This window comes from Penicillium solitum, assembly GCF_028829755.1.
Source record: "Penicillium solitum strain IBT 25940 chromosome Unknown utg000001l_segment0_segment0, whole genome shotgun sequence".
In the NCBI taxonomy this organism is placed as follows: Eukaryota; Fungi; Ascomycota; class Eurotiomycetes; order Eurotiales; family Aspergillaceae; genus Penicillium; species Penicillium solitum.
The window spans coordinates 8,506,692-8,520,033 of NW_027072121.1; the positions used below are offsets into that span (position 1 = coordinate 8,506,692).

At 49.0% G+C, this 13,342-nt stretch overlaps 5 protein-coding genes across 5 annotated transcripts; 2 read left to right on the forward strand and 3 right to left on the reverse strand.

Moving 5' to 3' along the window:
* On the reverse strand, positions 1 to 2,424 carry N7455_003297 (putative lipin Smp2; the record flags this gene model as incomplete). Its single annotated transcript, XM_040959366.2, has 3 exons — positions 1 to 1,820; positions 1,883 to 2,251; positions 2,316 to 2,424. The coding sequence occupies 3 exons, from the start codon at positions 2,422 to 2,424 to the stop codon at positions 1 to 3; spliced, it is 2,298 nt and encodes a 765-aa protein (XP_040810185.2).
* A 246-nt stretch (positions 2,425 to 2,670) lies between these two features.
* Positions 2,671 to 6,441, forward strand: N7455_003298 (Fibronectin type III domain protein). The gene is made up of 3 exons (XM_040959293.2): positions 2,671 to 3,093; positions 3,150 to 3,343; positions 3,400 to 6,441. Exons 1-3 carry the CDS (start codon positions 2,978 to 2,980, stop codon positions 6,321 to 6,323), a joined length of 3,234 nt encoding a protein of 1,077 aa, XP_040810220.2. The 5' UTR covers positions 2,671 to 2,977; the 3' UTR covers positions 6,324 to 6,441.
* A 246-nt stretch (positions 6,442 to 6,687) lies between these two features.
* On the forward strand, positions 6,688 to 8,094 carry N7455_003299 (tRNA guanylyltransferase; the record flags this gene model as incomplete). The annotated part of the gene is made up of 8 exons (XM_040959315.2): positions 6,688 to 6,701; positions 6,764 to 6,853; positions 7,010 to 7,141; positions 7,197 to 7,241; positions 7,320 to 7,495; positions 7,574 to 7,662; positions 7,714 to 7,818; positions 7,882 to 8,094. 8 exons carry the CDS (start codon positions 6,688 to 6,690, stop codon positions 8,092 to 8,094), a joined length of 864 nt encoding a protein of 287 aa, XP_040810219.2.
* A 196-nt stretch (positions 8,095 to 8,290) lies between these two features.
* Positions 8,291 to 9,082, reverse strand: N7455_003300 (uncharacterized protein; the record flags this gene model as incomplete). Its single annotated transcript, XM_040959331.2, has 1 exon — positions 8,291 to 9,082. The coding sequence occupies one exon, from the start codon at positions 9,080 to 9,082 to the stop codon at positions 8,291 to 8,293; it is 792 nt and encodes a 263-aa protein (XP_040810254.2).
* A 620-nt stretch (positions 9,083 to 9,702) lies between these two features.
* Positions 9,703 to 11,570, reverse strand: N7455_003301 (WD40 repeat domain-containing protein; the record flags this gene model as incomplete). The annotated part of the gene is made up of 6 exons (XM_040959385.2): positions 9,703 to 9,843; positions 9,948 to 10,074; positions 10,214 to 10,551; positions 10,678 to 10,744; positions 10,892 to 10,991; positions 11,258 to 11,570. The coding sequence occupies 6 exons, from the start codon at positions 11,568 to 11,570 to the stop codon at positions 9,703 to 9,705; spliced, it is 1,086 nt and encodes a 361-aa protein (XP_040810203.1).
* Between the last annotated feature and the right edge of the window lie 1,772 nt (positions 11,571 to 13,342).

A 13,342-nucleotide genomic window follows, 5' to 3' on the forward strand; every position in this document is an offset into this window, starting at 1 on the left:
TCAAAGATTATGAGGCATCTTGGGCCGGATGGGAAGAGAGGTTGTGCTCGGCTCAGTTGCTTCTTGTGGTTTCTCGGCAATGGGAGACAGTTCCTCTTCACCGATAGCCCCCTCCACCGACTCAAGTATTGAGCCTGCTGGATTAGACAAGGCAACCGAGTCCTGTGACATGTAGCTTGCGGCGAGTTCCTCCTCGGCCAACTCAGCCTCGTCGAGGTACTCGCTGCCTTCACCCTCGCTCAAGTCTTCATCGTAGTCTTCATCATCATCACCATCTTCGTCTTCTTCGGCTAGGTCTTCATCGACATCTTCCTCATCTTCATCTTCCTCCTCACTGTCTGTTGTCGAGAAGTCTGCGAGTTCATGCGGTGTGTTTCTCCAGTATGTGAAGTCCGTATATTCCTCGCCACCGTCATGCACAAGAAGGCTGGTTGGTGGGAAGAAATGGTCGAGTAGCTCTTGCATCGTCACATAACTGCTCTTGTACTTGTTGAGACTGAGCAAATCCAGAGACACTTCAGCGTTAGAGTTAATTGTGAAAATCCGAGTAGACGGAATGTTCACAGAACGATAACTCAATGCGTCGGTCAATCGATTTCCGAAGCCAGCATAGAAGGGATTCTCTTTACCGCAGAAGAGGTTAAGAATATCCCGCAGACATGCCATCTTGAAAACTTCGGGTTTTCTCAGGTAGATCTCCCGCCGCAGAGCGGCCATCGTACGATCGGGGCTGCAGATCACTGGACCTCTTGGTAGTCTGTATCCATCTTGGCAAATGCCGTGAAGATACGCCCGTGTGGTATCTGTCTGGCCGACAGACCGACTCGTAAGATACATGATATTGTACCCATTGTTGGCAATGTCGGTGTACAACTTGGCGACTCCTGCGTGCGTCCAATCTCGTCCAATCATATTAAGAACATGTCCCAACGCATCCGACTTGGTGATAGTTCCATCAATATCAGAAATCACGATCGGGGTGTTGCCATTCCACAGATACATGTTCGCAGTGCAAATTGCTCTGTTGACGCTGAAAGACATTGTGTTGGCGCCGGCCTTCAGTTGCAAGGCCTTGAGTTGATCACTTGTCAAGCGGAGTGTCTTGGCATAGTTGCGGGTTTCGACGGGGAAGGAATCATGCAAGGGTGAGTCAGGGGGTGTGGGAAAGCCGGGTTGGACATCTGATTTGGTTCTATGATGGCGCGTAACCAACGATGGCTCCAAGACAGCGTGTTCGCCTTCACTGTGGTATCCTGGGTCGGAGAGAGCATCATCGCTCATTCCCATGTTCGGCCGCATGGAGTGAAGAGTGGCTCTCCGATCGGCTAGTTCCTTGGACTCTTCGCTGCTGTATATCCATAGATTGCCGTGTTCATCGGCTCCAATCAGTGCACCGATATCATAGCTCCCTTCAAGCTCTTCCGCAAGAATCTTGCGCGCAACAACCTCCGCGCGGAGGGCATCTTCTTCGTTGCTCTTGTAGCCAGTCATATCCAACATCAGATCTCCAGTCTCGGTGACATGTGATGGAATATTGGAACCAGACAGCTTCTTCGACAGCGAAATGGCACGAGACACCGCTTCCTGGGGAGATAGAGGAGGGCTGCGAGAGCGGTGGTGTGCTTCGCCCTCGATATCGATATCATGGGGTTCATCATTCCCATGTGTAGATTGACCGGACAGAGAGTGTTGAGGAGAGCTGGTCGAAAGCACATTGTCCGACAGTGTGTGATCAAGTGGCGGCTTAGCGCTCAAGGAGCCGTGCCGTGAACGGGCCACGTCTGATTCATCGGGAGATCGCGATAGGGGTGTTATTGTACCTGTTAAAACAGTCAGTAACGAGGGACTTAGATCGAAACTAAGGGTTGAAGATGTGTCCTACCTAAATCCGTGCTTGCACGTAGCTTGTTCGATGGCATCGCCATCGCCGGTGGGGTCTTTGCGCCTTCTGATAATGCATCCCCGTTTCCTTTGTCCAGGTCAAGGTAATCTGGTTCCTGCAGCGAAGGGAGAATATCTGGTTCGCTCTGGGCTCTCGGGCTGGCTGCTGGAGACACCAACGGCGAAGTCTGCAAGGATGCGGGGATGTCATCGGTCGTTTCAAAGACAAAGAATGCTTCGCCCCCTTCTCCCAGTTTCATGGCATATTCTTGTTTTATGCCATTCACCTGGAATTCCACCTTCTTCTCAAATGGACGCAAGAGCGAAAACTTGCCAAACCGGACATGAAAGGGCGAACAAGCGAGGGTGCCTTGAAAGAGAAAAGCGAAATCAGTATCTTGCGTGAATACCACCTCTCAAAGGACTGTAAATACCATCTTCTTGCTCTATGACAATGACATCAATAGCCCCGCTAAGGGTGGCCGGGTTGATAGAATTCCATGTCTTGGAGACGGAACCACTTATAGAGCGATAGAGCTGCATCCCGCCAAATGGGTGTCTAGCACCTTTGACTGTGGAACTGGGTGAATTCAGGCCAATCCGAAGCAAATTCTAGAAATGCAGAGAGGCAAAAAGAAGGTCTGAACGATCAAAAAAAAGACTGAGACAGGTTTTTGGAGAATCGGGAAGTTAAAAGGCCCATGTGACTGACACTTGGAGACAATGAAGGCGGCTACATAACCATTGTCACGGGATAATATCAGCACAATGTCAGCCACGAAACGGTACTATGAAGTCTTAAACGGATGGTAAAAGAAGACACATATAATTTCCTCCGATCTACTCCGTACTTCCAACATCCAACATTTGTTGATTTCGCCAACAGCATTCAACGCCCAACAATTGTGATTATGTCAGCCTTGAGGAATGCCGAGGTCCCGTAGCGGCTGATCTCCGCCTGGCGCTAACCTGTTTTGGGTGGGTAAGATTCTAGATCACGTGGGGCCTATCCCACCGCCCACTCCGGAGAGCATTGGCGATCCTTGCAATTCTCCTGTATCCCGCTGCCCACGTCCAATGGGTTATAGACGTTGGGATGTATGAGCCGCTATACTTTGCATTTGACGCTTACCCAGCAGTGGTCCCTCGCGTGAGAGTGCGAGGCGTCATGGCCCTCTTTCTCGCCGTCTCGATCTTATGGGCTTTGATATGGTAAGTCCCTTGTCTGTTCCAGTGTTTCCTTTACTCGACTGACTCAATGTATGAAGGCTTCTCTACCGCGCGTGGCAGGTATGTCAAACTTCAAATGAAGTCCTAGTCGAGAAGCTCGGTCTCGACATTCCTCCGCCACCAGAGGTCACCCTCGAAGAGATCACAGCCCGTGAAATCCGCCTTGCTTGGAAACAGCCCGACTTCCACAACTCAATACATAAGCATATCATCCAGGTGAATAATGTGAAAGGTATAGGATACACGTGATATTTTCCTGTCACTAAACAAACCACTAACGGTCTCTAGTCGGTGAATCCAAACGAGCAGAAACAGCGGTGGAAATATCAAATTTGCTACCTGGGAATATTTACCATATCTGTGTTCTTTCCGTTAGCGCCGCCAACTTTCAAACGCCCAGTGCGATCCTCCATGTCCGAACAAAATCTCTTCCGCTGTCCGAAGCCCAGCAAAATGGCACCGCCGGAGGTCCAATTATCCGCGCCTCGATCCCCAGGTCTACAGTAGGACTTCCAACGCCATCTGCCCCGATAATGTCCCGCGAGCATAGTGCAGGCCAATTACCGGGGAAGCGGCCCTCGGCCGGACGGAAAATTTCGCCCGCGGCTGGAAGCACGGACGTTTCACACGGCAATTTCGAAGAAACACTCAAGAGCAGAGCAAAGAGCGCCAAAGATGAGACTTTGGAGCAATTAGCAGACCGCTTGAAGTCGTTACAGCACGAGAACGAGAACGTGGAGAAGCAGGGGGCAGAGGAGGAAGAAGAGCATATTGCACTGTTGAAGGACCTTGAAAAACAGCGCAGTGAATTGCGGAAGCGTGTCAGGGAGAAGGATGAAGCAAGTGGTGACTTGAAAAAGCATGTCTACAAGCTAGAAAGCGTCAACCGGACCGTGCAGGGTGAAAAGTCAAAACGCATGCGACTTCTTCAGCAGAAAGAGGCGGAGCGCAAGAAGCGCAAGAATGACATCTTGCGATGGCAGGAGAAGATTTCACGCATGAACTCCGATGCTATACAAGCCAAGGATGACAAGGCCAGAATCGAAGAAGAAGGGACGGTGCGCGCAGATGAGGTCCGAGCCAAGATCGCGAAAGAGCAGGGGGAGATGAAAACCATCGATGATGAGATTCAGGATAAAGGAGGACGGGTCAAGAAGCTTGAAGAAGAAAGAATGGGATTGCAAGAAGGCGACAGTGAAGATGGCAAAGAGCTGGATCGGATCGACAACGAGCGAGCTCGTCAGTGGGAGCACAAGCTGGGCAACCTACACGCACGTTACGCTACACTTGTGAATTTGCACACGCAAGCCCAGCAACAATATCAAGAAGCCCAGGAACGTCTAAAGTGGCTTACAGCCCAACGACCCAGCAGCTCAGGACCCTTTGCCTTCCCGACCTTGGATCTTGATATGTCGAATACTGCCACCATTCGTCCCCGTCGCCATCGCAGCTCACTCAACAGCAATATGTCTTCCCCTCTGAACTATCCGGGTGTCGAAACGTCGTTTCCAAGTACCGTCAGCTACAACCCGTCCGGTCACTCGCCTACATTTGCGCCCAGCTCTGCGTTTTTCAATATCAATAACGGTATGGCCCTTCCAGGCTTGTCCGATCCTCCCGAGATCATGCGCTCCGATACCGAAGTCGCTTTCAACAACCCGCAAATGAGTCCCCGTGCGGATGCCCTCTTGCCATCCGATCTCCTTGGTGACGAGGAGTCGCCCGAATTCCCACGATCTATAATTCGTCCAAGATTTGCAACTATGGAGGGATCCAGTACTCCCTTGGACAGCTTCGGGCACGGCCCAGTATCGCCTGTTTCTTCGGATAGTCGAGCGGGCAGTATATTTGCCAGCCCACTAGAGGCTCAGAATCGGCAGGACGAATCCCAAGGTGTCCATTTGTCTGCTGCTGGGGAAGCCCCGAAAAGCGCTTCCCGAAAGCTTTCTGGGCTTTTCGGTTTCCACCGGCCTCGTGGGAAAACCCTAGCAGATGAGTCTCCTATGCTGGGTTCTTTGAAACCCGGTCAGAGTCAATCCTTCCCTCGCAATATTGACGAGTTGGATCCAATCGGTGCACGTCGGCGACGATCGAGCTATACTGGTAATTGGGCAAACCCGATGTCATTGTTCCCTCGAAGCAACACAGCTGGTGTCACCATGGACAGCTCTTCTGATCATGCGCCTTCCCGACGAGCTGCTTTCTCAAATATCTTCTCATCCAGCAAGTTTGGCTTCGGCGGTGCTGGCACCCGTGGGAATTCCGATCTGAGCAGCGGGTACAATCAATTTAGTCCTCGACATGATCCTATTGATCCATCGTCGCTTCTTGGTGGCGTTCGACGCGGTTCTCTATCCCCACGACCTTCGTCGACCTCATTCGACACACCAAATCAGCTTCCACACCCCTCAACAGACAACCGCCATTTCGGGTGGCCATCGACTGACAATGCTGGACACCGCAACAGCCCGCTTGGATTTGACTGGGCCGCGCCATCCAATTGGTCTCGAGCTCCTTCTCGGCGACCTTCAATCCAGTATGGATCGTCGGGTCATCTTCCCCTCGGTCTAACCGGCGAGCCTGATTTCGTGGAGGACACGTTTGATCGCCACCATCGGCCCCTCCAGGCACCAATTGGCACTCGTCCATCATCGTCTCATCGACCGTTGACCCCAAAGCTGAACCCCGCTGCTCCGGCGTTCACGGCGGTTCTCACGGGCGAGAAGTCAGAGATAGACACAGAGAAGAGCATTGATCCCGATAGTCCATTTGATATCCACGAGTACGATGGATCTCCTTCGGACTCTCGCACGTCTCGCTCCCTGTCCCTTTTCACTGGTGATTCATATGAATCCTTGGAGCGCATGCCATCCGGGGCTTCCATGGACAATGCCTCCAAGGAGTCGTTCATTCGCAAGATCACGCGCAAGGGTAGTTCCAGCAAGTTCAGCTCATGGAAGGATCGCTCGGGACTTTTCTCTAAGAAAGGTGAATCCTCGCAAGGTGATATTGACGAGGATGCGGCCAGCGAAGCGCAGCTCGGCAAGAGTGTCGATAGCACTGTCTCAAGTGTGGCATCCGCCGACCGCTCCACCCGCAGCAGCCTAGGGTTCTTTTCTCGCAAGTCTCGCAAGTCTGACAAGGCCAGCGAGACTAGCGAGCGAGCCAGTGAGACTGGCGATGAAGAGATTCCTGAGATTGAGAACTCATGATTCTCACATGTATCTATAGACCATCTTGGTTCTGTCCTTTCGCTTTCATTTCCTAGATTCTAAAGTATCCTGCTCTCTTAGGGTTTTTGATATGCATCTCAACAACATACTAGTTTTATTTATGGACTTTTTATTATCATACATAGCAATTACCTAGGTTTATCTAGATACTGTAGTGGCCTATCGTCTTCACAGAAAATTATTGTATTATTCTTATCCATCAAACCACTTCAAGAGTCCTCAAAATCGAACCCCTCGAGTGACTGGGGCAAATGCGGGCGGGCAGAAATCGCACAAAATGACAACCTTGGAACTTCCATTCTTCGTATTCGTCACTTAACATCAAAGTCCAGTAGATCAAATAATGGCGAACTCAAGGTAAGCATTGAAATTTCCAAAAAAAAAAAGAAAAATATAGTCCAGCTACTAAAAGAGCACAGATTTGAGTACGTCAAGTCCTTCGAGCAGCCGGATGTGCTGCTCCCCAATACGTGGATTGTGGTCCGCATTGATGGACGAGGATTTCACAAGTGAGTCTCCATCTCTTGTTACTCATAAGGATGCTCTGTGTATATGGAACCTTCATGCAAGAAGTATCCGTCTTCCTATGCATATCTTTCACCAACATATGATGATATGACTGCAACAATGCATACATTTGTGTATTCAGAGTCTAACGTATATAGACTCTCTGATCACTATGCTTTCGCAAAACCCAATGACCGCCGGGCACTGGATCTGATGAATGCTGCGGCAGTTGAGGTCATGAAAGAGCTCCCGGACCTATCCATCGCTTACGGAGTCAGTGACGAATTCAGGTATGTCCAGCTCGTTTCATCGCTATCCTCGCAATCACTAACAGTACTCCCTCAGTTTTGTCTTCCACCCCAACTGCCAACTTTTTGAGCGGCGCAATGGGTGGGTATTCCCTCTTTACTCCTATCTCCTACGGTGTAATTTGCAAGAACGGCCGTTGACAGGAGTTCTTCTATACAGGAAACTAGTGACCACTATCGTCTCTACGTTTACGGCACACTACATTTACAAGTGGAGCGAATTCTTCCCTGAAAGGCCTCTCCTGCCACCATATCTGCCCTCTTTCGATGGGCGTGCGGTCATCTACCCAAATAGCCGTATTCTCCGTGATTATATGAGCTGGAGACAGGTTGATTGTAAGTGACTCTATCATGGTGATATGGTCTCGCAATACCCTGGTTTCGAACCACGTATGGCTAATGCAATATGACTAGGTCATATCAATAACCTCTACAATACTACCTTCTGGACAATGGTGCTGCAAGGTGGAATGAGCAACACAGATGCCGAGCAAGAGTTGAAGGTAGGTTATTGTTCTTCCAATTCGAAATATAGGTAATTGACTTGATATCAGGGTACTGTGTCTGCGGATAAGAACGAGATTCTCTTCAAGCGGTTTGGTATCAACTACAATAACGAGATGGAGATCTATAAAAAGGGCACTGTTCTCTATCGCCAGGTATGCGCCAATTTCTATGATGTGGCTCTTTCTGTCTCGACCTGTTCTAACATGTCTCAACAGTACGAGCTGGAGGAACCTAAGCCTACCAAAGCACCTGCAGACGAAGAATCACCGGTGGTCGAGTCTCAGCAGTCAAGGTCACAGCAAGACAAGATCCGCAAACTGCGCCGGAAAGCACAGGTCGTGATTGACCATGTCGATATCATCAAAGATGAGTTCTGGGAGAAACGACCTTGGATTCTATCAGGTAATCCTGGAAAGCTACCAGCGTAGCTTAGAATCAAAACAAAAGCAAAAGATAGACATTTACATTTCCTATGGGTGCAAGTCATGATTTCGCCAAACAAAAAAGGGTATCTTGGTTTCTAGATGGCGTAAGATAAAACTGGTATATGCAGGATTTTGTACATGGTCCTGACATGCATGTAAAGCGCTCCAATATCAAAATGGTTAGAACAAAAGGGACACATCAGGCTTTAGCCTCCTTCTTGTCCTTCTTCTCCTTCTTAGACTTCTTTTTTGAGTCTTCAGCGACCCCATCACCTCCAGCACTCTTAGCCTTCTTGCTCTCCTTCTTCTCCTTTTTCGCCGCCTTCTCTAACCGAGCAGCAACCTCATCCGTCTCCGTGTTCTCCGCCCCAGTCTGATCAGACTCCTGATCAATCGACGTGGGCGTCGGATAATCCTCCTCAGAAGCAGTACGCTTCTTCTCCTTCAAAGCCTTCTTCGCAAGCTTCCCAGCAATCTTCTTCTCCTTCCTCTCAGCCTTCGCAGCCCTCTTCACACGTCTCGCTTCCTTCCTCTCGGCCTTCTCCACCTTCCGCGCAGCCTTGGCCAATTTCCTGGCCTTGCGATCGCCTTCATCCTCATTCTCGCGCTTGCGCTTCGACTTAGAGGTAGAAGTGAACGTCCCGCTCTCGTCTTTCTTCTTATCGTTCCCCTCAAGCGTACCAGCCAGCCCATCGCCCCTCACGAAATGCCGATAAAGCTCGCTCGTCAGCGCATTGTTTTCGCGCGCTGAGTTGGCTTCAAAACTGTCGTTCCCGACACCCTTCAGTGCGTCTTCGAAGCCCCGTAGCCACCATTGGTTCGTCGGGTCTTTTGTTGTCTTCTTGCCCACGCCGTGGTTGTTCGCTTTGCGCGATACGAGAAGTGGTCGGGTGAGGCCGAGTCCGCTGTGTGCGCCCGGTCGTTTGTTTGGGTTCAATGGGTTGCCGGGGCCGGACCAGCCGTGCTTGATTAAGTAGGCTTGAGCGTCCATTTTGTGGTGGGTGGTGTGTTTACCCTTGGATTGTAGGGTTTGGTGGGCAATGGAGTATGGCTTTTTGAATCTTTGGTATTCCGGTTGGGTCTTGGTTATGTACTTTGTGGAATCGGAGGAGAGGGGATTTGAGGGAGTCCCTTGTGCAAAAAAAGTTCGGATAAGGAAAAAAAAAAGGCTAGAGATAAGATTTCTTGTTCAAATTCACGTGACGGGAGGACTATAAATGTGCTTCATTCTGCGTTTTGTTTTTTTCTTCAATTGGAATGGATGCATAGCTTTTTTTGGTTTTAGAAAGAGATGTTTCCTTTCTATATAATGTAAATTCAGTTGACTGGCAACGTTCAAAAAAAATACGTGCTAGTTCAAAATCAAAATTTAAGCCCTAACAAGAGTCATAGTCCAGAAATATATTTCAACCTACAAAGTAAATACTACCACCCCAATAACCAACCAACCAATTAATCTTACAAACTACAGTAATTCGAATAATAACGACATAACCTCATATGACCTAAATGCAGGACTATCTATTTTTACCCACCCAAACACCCAATGATACACAACGGACAACCGTAAGCAGCAGATGCAAATGCATCCACCCGCACACAGTATACAGACTAGTACGGCTTGAATCTGTCCTTCTTCTTCTCCTTCGGGCGAGCCTTTGCAGACCCAGACTGGACTGGAGCATCACTCCCCTCAGCAGGTCTCCATGCCCGCACGAAGCCATCCTCACCACAGGTGAAGACTGATTGACTCTGATTGAGATGGTTGGGTTAGCGAGGGATATAAAGAATGAAAGCCAAAAACAGCCAACAGATATATGGAACACATCACAACAAGCATTCTCTGAAAAACGTACCTGTTCATCCAAATACACTGAGCGCACAACCTCCTCGCAATGAGCACGGGGCAAGCGCCAAAGATTATCCCGGTCTAACTTCCACGACGGGCTAGAAACGAGTGGGACAAGATCGAGACGGTTGTCACTGCAAGACATTAGTTAGCAAACACCCACGAGCCCAGCCCAAGAACCCAGAAAAAACACAAGCACAACAGCACGTGTGCGTGCCACGACTTCTTCCAAGCACCAAACACAAGAAAAACAAAACAAAACAAGAAACATACATCTTATTTCCAGCGGCGATATACGGCCCCTGTGCACCGACACAGAGTTGCGCAACATACTCGCATCCCAGCGGGTCGCGCACGTCACCGAAATGCACGGGCTCGGGCTCCTGCGCGGCATCATCCGGGTCTGTGGCTGGGTACACAGAGAAGTGCTCGTCGTGGCTGAGGGCGAAGATGGTGCGCTCTGACAGGAACCCGGCATGATGTACGGAGCCGTGGTTGATCACTTGCACCAGGGCTTCGTCTTCGTCTGTTACGGTTGTATCGTAGATGTTTACTAGTCCGTCCGTGCTGCCGGAGAGTAAGATGTTGCTGCGCGTCGGGTGATATTGGAGCTGTGTACCACCGGTAACAGGCAAGGTGCCGATGTAATGGTTAGTCTGGCTGGTACTGCATGTGGGTATTGAATTGGATGGTGGGGGATGTTGGGGGCGTCGGGCTTAGAATGGAGGTACACTTACCTCGGTGATATCGTCGTTGTGGCTCTCCACATATTGGAGGCGGAATTCTTGGGGAGAGCGGATGTCCCTATTTGTTGGTTAGTGGGATTTGGGGTTGGTGATGGAGCACAGCTGTTTCTGTCTTAGGGTTGGAAGACAGATCCCGATGTAATGATCGAATGATAATGCTGGGCCCAGCATTCAAATCAAAACCGAAGTATAGGATGAAACCTACCAGAATGCAACAACCGCCTGCGAAGAGACAAGCTCCGTTCCTGCAACAATAGTGTTTGTCTCCGGGTTACAAGCCACAGACAGAACAGGCGATTTCTTCGCTAGAGATATAAGACAACGAATTAGCAAATGTGCATTTGATAACAAAGAAACGAAAACCCGCAACCAAGCCAGGACCATCCTTGAATCCAAGCGCCGATAAATTCCCCGAAAACCAGTAACAGGCGACCGGAAATGCAGCAGCAAAACACAAAACCGCACTTGTCCAAGCAGGTTCCCGAAGACAACCCAAACAGGCAATAGATGCATAAAAACTCCCCCCAAAAAGAAAACAATAAAAAAAAAAGCTTAACCAAAACAAACTCACCCGTTTCCATCTCCACAACCGGACTTCCATTCCCAGCCCGAACATCCCAAACTTTCACCTTCCCATCACGGCCACCGGTAGCCAAGAGGTGTGACTCGCCCATGGCGAAGCTGCGCAATGCGGTAACACCGCCATTGTGAGTAGCGTTTGAGATGACAGATCCGCGATCGAGATCGGCGGCGTCAAACACGCGCAGCGAATCATCTGATGAGATGGCGGCGAAAGTCCCCGGCGCTGAGGGGACGATGGAGTAGATGTAATTATCTGCCGGCAGCGACAGAGTCGATGAGGCCACTGCTTTGAGTGTGTGCATTGTGCAATTTAGGGGAGTAGGGGGGCTGATAGTCCCGTTGCCTGCTGTGTGGCTGGATCTCGCTCTCGGGTTTGAATTTGATATAGAGATGTTGATCTCTGGGGTGCTCCCGTTGTGGCTGATGTGAGGGGCAGCGATCAATGCTTCCGAATTGGTGATTAATGTCTCTGATGATGTGTGTTGTGTTTTGATATTTGAGTTTTATGTATTATTGGAGCATTTTACTCAATTTGGATGGTGAGGTCGGAGTTTGGCCAGGGAAAATTTCCTGGCGGGACGTGGGGCCCGATATTCTGTGTACGGAGCACGATGTACATCAATGTGTACATCCCAAAGTCCTGTAGTTCTTATATTTCACTAACTTGTCTACTCAAATAGTATACAATATATTAATAAAATTCAAATGATTCCTTTGGCTTATCATAAAAACCTCGAAATTGAAAATACATTTGCTTCCAGTTCGGAATCAGGGGCAACAAAACGGATGTACAATGTACGCTAGATTTTAGTCCCTCTTAAATAACTCACTAATGCACGATGCACTCTGGTTAAACCCAATCCCATGAGCTGTCAGTACCAAGAGTGTTGAGCAGGTTTTGGACGATCAATATCCCTCAATGACGAGTCAGTCTCAGGTGGAAAGTTCAGCAATCAGCGCTTGCCGCGCTGAATCGCGTGAAATATACTATATTAATTGTACGGGGTATGTAACATGCAAGGAGACACTCGGGATTTGACCATATTTCTTTGTATCCTATGAAGAGCAGTCGCCCAACAATTCCCGGGGCCGGAGACCGAGTAATATGTTTTATTAGTAATGTGAATCACCCGGGCCGGGATGGACCCGGTGTCCTGGGAAAGCCCAAAATACCCCCAATAGGGAAAGACCCTGGACCATTATTGGGCTTGAGGGGGAATGTTGACACGTATAATGCATAATATATACGAAGTAATGGAGTACATGGAAGTGTATAGGTTAGAAAAAAAAAAAGTAAAGGGTTTGACACGAGTCATGACCTGACCCAGCGGGGTGGTCTTAGGGTCATTCTTACATATCACAAAAAGAATCCGTCCAAGTAAATGATTACCATGGCCAAGGTGCAGCCAAGGTCCAGCCAAGGCGCAGCCAAAGTGTTTTGGTCAAGACGTGGTATCCCACTTGATTCGCTCCAATGTCACATCCACGGACCCAGTGCTCTGGCTTGCGGTGAGGGGGAGATTTATTAGACATTATTAGACATACTACGGAGTACAAATTGCAAGGTTAGTTTTTTATTTTTATTTTTTAGAACAGAATGCAGAGTGTGTATGACAGGGTACATATACATTCCAAGGTTGCCCCAGGTGGCACAGTCAGAACATATATTATACATATAATTATACATCCATGGATGTTATAATACGGAGTACTCCGTAGACAAGGCAGAAAGTGAATAGCGCCACGCTTACCGTAGGTTCCAAGGTTACCTGGATTGACGCCTTTACCACTCCGTTGGGCCCTCACCAAAGTGGAATCCATGGAAATGAGAGGCCCAGACGGTCCGCATCCCGCTAGGGCGTGGGTCGAGCTTTTGGTCCACGTCGATCTAGCTCTTATGGAGTGAAGTGATTCGTATTTCCTATTCCTACGTATTATACGGAGTACGGAGTAGATAGAATATGAAAAGTTCAAATTATATATATTCAATCTAAAAAGCAAAAAAAGCAAAAAAGCAAAAAGAAAAAAGAAACAGACTTATATTACTAGGATTGAAGGACCCGAGCCCTAATTG

Excerpts from the sequence above, each read along its gene's own strand:
- N7455_003298 (XM_040959293.2), top strand. The coding sequence starts at position 2,978 with ATGTATGAGCCGCTATACTTTGCATTTGACGCTTACCCAGCAGTGGTC. Across the intron at positions 3,094-3,149 it reads ATCTTATGGGCTTTGATATG|GCTTCTCTACCGCGCGTGGC; the intron begins GTAAGTCCCTTG and ends CAATGTATGAAG. Across the intron at positions 3,344-3,399 it reads CCAGGTGAATAATGTGAAAG|TCGGTGAATCCAAACGAGCA; the intron begins GTATAGGATACA and ends AACGGTCTCTAG.